At 40.0% G+C, this 8,015-nt stretch overlaps 1 protein-coding gene across 1 annotated transcript; it reads right to left on the minus strand.

Moving 5' to 3' along the window:
- Window positions 1-1,258: 1,258 nt before the first annotated feature.
- On the minus strand, window positions 1,259-6,771 carry LOC104616019 (coagulation factor X-like). The gene is made up of 5 exons (XM_010283117.1): window positions 6,720-6,771; window positions 5,925-6,056; window positions 3,960-4,135; window positions 3,156-3,276; window positions 1,259-1,806 (listed from the first exon to the last, which is right to left on the minus strand). Exons 1-5 carry the CDS (start codon window positions 6,769-6,771, stop codon window positions 1,259-1,261), a joined length of 1,029 nt encoding a protein of 342 aa, XP_010281419.1.
- Between the last annotated feature and the right edge of the window lie 1,244 nt (window positions 6,772-8,015).

The following is an 8,015-nucleotide window of genomic DNA, read 5'->3' on the forward strand; positions in this document are numbered from 1 at the left end:
CAAAATAGACAAATGGAACAGACTCCAGTGTGATTTTTCTGAGTTTTTCGTAGGGAAACAGGATAGTGGTCATCGCAGGACAAATTTAACTGCCCTATTCCTTTCAAACTTATCAACACAATCCATATTAAAAATGACCCCAAAATGGTGACATTCACATGTACAAACTGGATATTGTGAAGTACAAACTGGATAATGAGAAAAGTATTGCACACTTTATGCCACAATATAATTTGTAACATCTCTCCTTTTGTTCTCTTCCAAAATATGTACTGACACACTTTTTAAAGTACATCACAGAATACTTCATTATTCTGTAGAGACTCAAACTTCGTAATATCTAGTTCACTATTTTTATATACCACTGAACTGGCTGAAAAACAAGTCTTTTCTTCCCTCTGGATTGAAATAAGGCAGACAGAGGATGTCAGGTTCAGCTGATTAGAGAGTCAGGCTTTTCTTAGTCTTGAAAGATTATTTATCCCTGTAGATTTAAAAACTCTTCAGTTGTGAATAATTTAAATAACACTTTATATAAATGACAACATACAACAATATTGTAATTTGCAGGTTATGTGATACATTCACTTCATTATACCCAAAATCCCAACATGAATAATGACGTTGAAGAAAGTATCTCAGAAAGAAAGCAAGAAAATATCAGAAGAATACTAGTGATTTTGGTGATGATAAGTAAGCCTTTCCAACTCAATGAGCTTCATCTAACAACTCATTTGATTCAGTGACATGCCCAGTTATTTACATTCCTGTGGTTTTCATATTTTCTAGCTTTTTCTGTGTACACATCTATAAATCTAGAAAAATAAGTAGCTTTTCCAGAGGCTTTTAAAATGCTGTCCTACTCTCATACTGTCTTTCTTTGACATTATCCTAGTCTGGTTTGCTTCTATAAAGCAAGTACTGCCACAGAAATGTTGAGTTAGGTCCAACTTTCATTGCAATGGGAGGGGGCTTATCAGCACAGGCAAAGCCTCCAACAGACAAATTTAGGTTATCACAGCAGGAGCAGAAGGAGTTCCTAAACTACCACATTTGAAGGAATTTCATTATTGTCCAAAACCAGCACGCTCTGTTTGAAGTCCAAGCCCATCTTCTGAAAACCAGGCATTAGCTCATTGGGTCTCGTAAGAAAAGCACAAACTACCAGAATTTTAGGAAGCATGTTAAAAAGAGGAAAATATTACTCAGAGATCAGATCTGATGGCTAAGACAATTAGGTTGATTAAATGTCAAACCTTTAAGAGTTTTCTGTCAAAACACTTCTTACCCAGGGTAGGAACTTTGACAAGTTGGTGTATACTCCGTATTTCCCTTGCCTTCCACACCCTTCTCCCCAGCTGATGATACCAGTAACAAAATAAATGCCATTGTACTGGGTTACATGGGGGCCTCCTCCATCTCCTTGGCAGACATCTTTTCCATCTTTATCATAACCAGCACAGAACATGTTTTCTGTGAGCAGGTGACGAAGGGTGAGCTTGCAAGTGTCCCTGTCCATGTAAGGGATTTGAAGCACTTTCATTCTTTTGACTGGCTGTGCACGTTCAAATGTGTTCCCAAAGCCACTGACAATTCCAAATGTTTGGTTCATCAGAACGTCGTTAGCGAAGTCTTCTTCTGGAAGGCATGCTGGGACAACATCCTCAGAAAAAGTGATAGGTTCCTCTAATTTGAGAAGGGCTATATCATTGTCGAAAGTTTCTGTATCAAATTCAGCATGTGCAATTATTTTTTCCACTCTGTGCATTGCTCTACTTGGCTCTTCCTTTTCTTTGTCCACCATCCCTGTGTCAGATTAGTAAAGCAGTTGTTAATAAGACAATACCAACAAGTCTAAATTGCATCTCAATAAAAGAAGGAACCAAAGTTCTTTGCACTTTGTCTAGGCATTGTGCTGTACATTAAAATAGACCGGTCCTGTATCCTGATGCTGTAGCATTTTATATCCATTTTGGAGGGCTTTAAAGGGCTGCCAAAATGCCAAGCAAGTAGAAAATCAAAACTTTGCTGTCAGAATAATGTTCTCAATGAAAGCTTTGTTATAAAGTTTTGGGCTTCATTACAATATTCCCAATGGCACTCTTATCATAGAATCATAGAATCTTTGTGTTGGAAAGGACCTTTTAAAGGTCATCTAGTCTAACCCCCCCTGCCATGAGCAGGGACATCTTCAACTATATCAGGTTGTCCACAGCCCCGTCCAATTTGACCCGGAATATTTCCAGGGATGGGTCATCTACCACCTCTCTGGGCAACCTGTGACTGTGCTTCACCCCCCTCAATTGTAAAAAATGATTTCCTTCTATCTAGTCTAAATCTACCCTTTTAGTTTAAAACCATTACCCCTTCTCCTATTGCAATGATAGGTTATACAACCAAAAGGCCTAACGCAGAAGAGAAGGATCTTGCCCTTCTCATTTATAGAGCAACATAGTCAGACACACTTAAACAGGAAATAGATATTAATTGTCTTTTAAAACTTCAACATTCTGCATACAAAAATTTAGGAATTTATATATATTTAGTCTTTCTCAATTTGTATGAAGTCTCTTTGGGAATTAAATGGACAGACAATTGGAGCTGCGGCAAACACAATTTTTGCTTTACTATTGTAGGCTAAGTACAAATTTTATGACTCAATGCTATTTTTCAGTGCCTAGAACTTGTGACAAACTACTTTTTCATATATGACAGTAATAAATAATAAATTTGAAGTTTCAAGTGTGGAACAGTCTCAGACTGGTATCTACATGCTCTCAAAATTGTTATTGCTAACATCTGAATGAGGCCTCTGGAATTCTTCAAGGTTTGGCCAACACAGGAAATTGCATAAAGGTGTAATGTTAGACCAGTTTAACTACACCAGCTCAACCTTACTTGCCCACATACCTTTCCAGTTTATATTTGGCTTCTATCATATACAAGCTATGTTAGGCCAAGCCAAGCTTAAAGAAACTGTCTATTCGACAAAGTTGAGCATGTATTTCACTGTTAGACAAGGGACAAGATGAGGCAGTGAGAAATAACAAGAGGGTAAGAAAAACCCTGGCAGAGTTTAATGTCTTGCATATGGAGACTTGCATATGGGACAGCTTCTTATTTTTGTAATAAAGGGCAAAATGAGAAGAACTTACCAACAAGAACCCTTAAGTCTTTAAACTGTCTAACGCAATGAGCTCCAGAAAGTATAAAATGCTCATTCAGAATTGTCCCCCCACAAAACCATTCATCGTACTCATCTACTAGTAGAACAGCCTGCAAAGAGACAGAAGAAAAAGCACAAAAGCATATGTGCAGTGAAATCCTAAACAGCTAGCTGAGATTCAAGCAGTTTTCTTAGAGCAGAAATTTACATACGTATTTTCTATCAAAGGCATCTTTCTTTCAGAGGTGGTGAGAGATACACTGAGGTGCAGCCACCACAGCCGGAAACTTGTCAATACAGACCTTTTTCCTGGCTCAAAGTGGAGTTTGTGCATTCAGTTATTTTACCAACAGTTTTTGGTTGTTATTTTTAAAACAATAAATAGCTCATATTGTAATAGCACCATTCCTGTTTGGGTTTTTGTTTCACTTTAGTCTTGGCCACAACAGGAACTCGGTCGATTCTTCTGATACCACCATGCTGCAACCCAAGTAAAAGGCTGGCTGGCAGGGAAGGGGCCCTGTGGCTCACCCAGCAATATGTCCTGTATCTGCAACCCCACTTCTCTCCTGGCCTCCCCCTCTCAGCATTTGCTTGATGCTGAAACAGAGGCACAACGTCATTCATGGTAGAAGACCCATGCAGACTCTCAGGAGAGTGGAACTAAATATCGGCACCTCAAATCAGGCTAGGTCCCCTTGGCAAGCGGGGATAAGTACGATGAAGAGTAAATGGCTGCTGGTCCTGGTGAGCGGCGTCAGGTGTTAAACATCTCAGGACAAGGGCACCTTACCTGCCACGGGGACACGCTGGGTAAACTGCCAGCCTCCCTGGTGACCTCCGGGTGGCTGCTCGGGGCCTCAGTGGTTTCCTCATTTTCAGGATGAGCATCTGGACTTGCTGTGGTTCCTGTGACTTTCTCTTGACCAACTTCATGATTTCTCTGAAGCTTACCACACGGGAACTTGACTGTCAAGGCAAAAGTGAAATGCTAATACTTGATGTCTGGAGGGTACTGGGACTTTGAGGCACGTGTTGCTTGCGGAGAGCAAGGCATTCCCATCCATAGCCTGAGCAAACAGCTGTGAAGGCTCAGCTGCTGTTACCAGCCTTCACTTTATCTCAGAGCTACCTTTCTTGCTGATTTAAGTGAATTTATAGGATGTGGAGGACCACGGTCTTCCATTTCTGTGGGGGACAGTGCCTGTGCTGCCCCTGAGGCACCAAGCCAAGTGACATGCAAGGTGCAGTAACCTCCAGCTGAGCAGAAGGCAAGACAGTTGCTGGTGAAAACAATTTCTGTTGCTAAAGTGCCATTCAACAGAGATTGCCTGACAGAGCCCTTGGTATAAGGGACAGTTTCATGGTCAGAAAAATAAATCTACCTTCCACTGCACCTTGTGCTGCTCTTCATCACAAGAAATGATTCAAACCTGCTGGAACATGGGTTTTGCAGTCAAAAGCAGCCTTTAGGTACAGATAGGTACCTATAGTGGAGGCAAATGGTTTGCAGGGAAACAGGTCACTTTCAGGGAATCAATTCAATGAAAATGAGAGAAAACTCGCTTAACAGTTCAAGGAGAAGTCCTTGACAGCAGCATTTTCCAATAAAATTAGATATGCAGATGTCCTTATCAGGGGTGGCTCTGCTAGATTTTTCAAGACATAAAGAAAAACTTTGCAAATGCAAAAGGCCTAGAATGATTGAAAAATGAAAATCATTTTCCACTTCTAAAACTTTCCCATTTTGAGCAAGTGGTTCAGCTTTTTCAAAGTATTTAGAAGTTAAACATCTTCCATTATGTGCATTACTATTTTTGTGTACCTGCCGTCTTGCAATTGTGAAATTTAGCAAAGTATTCTGTGTTAGGAATTATAAGATCATGACAGCAATTTGGGATTAAATTACAAAGGACATATAACAAATATCATCAGGCAGACAGAAGAAAAGACTAAGATAAATAATTGTTAATGTTTACTTTGAATGCAGGCAAAACTGAGGGATTTCAATTCAATGTCAGTAGTTATTCATGTGTTTAGGTTACTATATGTTAACTATAACTAAACTATATGTTTTCTGCAAAACCTGCTTTTAGAAGAAAACAGAAAGGCAGGTTGTATTCCTTTTAAATGGAACAGGTGATATTTGAGGGGAAACAAGTGAGATACGACTGCAGTCACATTATGTCATTACCACTGAAATTATAATGAGTCCCTGTGAACTGTATATTGTAAGGGGAGAAGTTTCCTGGGTTCCTACTCGTTTGGATCTCTAGGTGTCCAGCACAAGCTGGAGGCCTTGAAAACAGACACCAATTCTCACCAATGAAAAATCTAACCTGTTTCTGTCTAACAAAATCTCCTGCAGCATGAGAGGCCTGTTTCAGTCTGTGAGAAAAGAGAGAACTGAGCCCCACTGTAATCACCAGTTTCTCATATGGCTTCAACCTGCTGGGACATAAGCTTTGCAGTCTGCTCTGAGAATGTACCCAATTACACAGTATACTTCCGTGCACTATTTTTGCCACTAACTGCACATCACTCACAGTTGCACAATTTGATGTTACTTAAATTCTGACCTTTAGCTAAGATCTTATTAACTTTGTTGGCATCACCTCAAGCAAGCCATGTGAAAGGCGTGAACAGTTAACATTACTCCTTATGCTACAACAGCACTGCAACACACCAGCACTTCCCAAACATGGTAAAGATGCGATGTATGTCCCTTCAAGAAGGAGCTTGAAGTGTGGCTTTGTACCTACAGGGACGCAGGTTTTGTTGTCATTGCCCAGGGCATAGCCAGCAGCACAGGAACATACTACTCCTTCACCTTCAGCTTTGCAGAACTGCTCACAGTTCCCGTTGTTGACCTTGCATGCATTTGGTACGACTGCAAAGGAGACAAATTTATAGGCAGGTTACAAATTTATGGTGATTTCATAAAAACACAAGCAGCTCATAAAACCTGGCTTGCAAGCATTAGTCAACCCTTCCACCATTTTGGGAAATTCTGTGCAATTCCTGCCAAAGGTCTTAGTAATGACAACAGTTGCAACTATCATTATTTTAAAAATGGTAAGCTGTCAACATTAAGTAGACCACTATTATTTTACATCTCATGCTGTGTTTCCCAGCTATAACCGGCAGCAAAGGGCAAAGGAAGGGATAATCCATACTCACCAGAACAGCCATCATACTAAGGCAAAGATGAACATGGATGTGGTTAAGAGGCTAAAACTAGCGACAGCTAAAGTATCAGTAATTAGTGAAGTATTGTACTTTTGCTAGACCCTTGCAATATTCCCCTTCCATCTGTATATGGCTCATACTACTCCCCTTAGCTCAGTCCCTGGCATTGCAAGATCACAGGCAGAATGCGAGTGCTCTTCCCGGCACTAACAGTTTGAGAGAAAGGAGAGGTAAACCAGTCCTAACAGATGCTGTTTAACCTGTTCCTACAGATTCATGATGAGATCCCATAGCTCACCCACGCAGCTTAATCTGCTCCTTCACTAGCCTTATAATGTCTAAAAAGTGTTTCCTAATATCTAACCTGTGTCCCTCAGTGTGCTGTGATCCCATTTCTTCTTGTCCCAGCTGATCATCCTCGTGAAAATGGAGAAGACTTCTTGGTTTTATTACATTTTACAAATTTCCTTGGTTGTGTATTGTGGGACCAAGGGTGAAATTTTGGTTTTACTAAATTGCCTTCTATTTATTTTGGACCACTGTTCCAGTTTCACAAGATTGTCTTGAACTCGCATCTCAACTTACTTAGGGTAGACCTTCCAGTCTGGAATGAGCTACAAATTCAGTGAGTAAACACTCTTCCATCTTGCATGTCACTGTGGAAAATACGAAGTACCAGAGGTCCTCAGGCTCACCTGTGTGGAGCCCTGCACTCCGTATAATCTTTCAATCAATTAATACACTTTCTCGATCAGATGTGCACCAAACTTACAGTAGTTTCATCCAGGCCATGTTTCTCTTGCTGTTACAATAAAAGCATTACCTGAAGTTATGTTAGAAGCCTCCTTTAATGGAGAGACCTGACATGTACTGCATCTTTTGCAGCCACCCAGCCTATTACCCTGTCCTTGGAGGAGATTGATGTGATTTGTTCCTAACTAGTGCAACTCGGCAATTTCTTTTCTCCTGTTGGACACAAATAATCTGGTACCTTAAGGAATAAAGATTTTCTTCTCCACTGGGAACAGACTAACATTCTTCTTGGTCTCTCTTCCAATATCCATATACTTAGATCAGCTCTTAATTTTCACAGCATGTTTATCTTACTGTATTTACTCCTTAGCTTTTCTGATTTTATCAGAGGATGTTTGCAATTCTTTTATACAGAACTAGATTTTTATATACTTCCTTCTGGAGGCCAGCTCATGAAGGAGCTCATGATTTTAGTTAATCCTCCTGTCCTTTCTTGACCTTGGGATAGTTTGGACATGCACCTTAAACACTTTGGGGTTTTGTGGGTTTTTTTAGAAGTAGTCAGATATTTCTCTCTTTTAAAAGATATATTGATTTTATTCTCTTTTTCTTTTTCTTTACTTCCTTCATGAGCTCTGTTATTTTACATCTTCTTTAATAAAAGTAATCTTCTGTCTTTGCATTGTCAGTCACTTCTAGTCTGTTGATTAAAATCAAATGTAGACTAGTGCACTCAAAATTGCTTTCTACATGTTTGTATGAGAAAATTTTCCTTGAAGCCTCCTCATGGCACCCCATGTTTCTCTAAGTACTTTTCTCACCTCACCTCTGGGATATCAAGATGTCAAAATACCCCTCTTACTCCCAGCTCTTCTAATGTGGGTGACTCAGGTGTTTGTTCAGTTGT

This window comes from Phaethon lepturus, unplaced genomic scaffold (genome assembly GCF_000687285.1).
Source record: "Phaethon lepturus isolate BGI_N335 unplaced genomic scaffold, ASM68728v1 scaffold56552, whole genome shotgun sequence".
NCBI classification, from domain to species: domain Eukaryota; kingdom Metazoa; phylum Chordata; class Aves; order Phaethontiformes; family Phaethontidae; genus Phaethon; species Phaethon lepturus.

Coding starts and splice junctions, on each gene's coding strand:
- LOC104616019 (XM_010283117.1), bottom strand. CDS start 6,771: ATGATCAGCTGGGACAAGAAGAAATGGGATCACAGCACACTGAGGGAC. Junction 4,136..5,924: donor CAAAACCTGCGTCCCTGTAG/GTACAAAGCCAC, acceptor TTGCCTTGACAG/TCAAGTTCCCGTGTGGTAAG. Junction 3,277..3,959: donor CCAGCGTGTCCCCGTGGCAG/GTAAGGTGCCCT, acceptor GTCTCTTTGCAG/GCTGTTCTACTAGTAGATGA.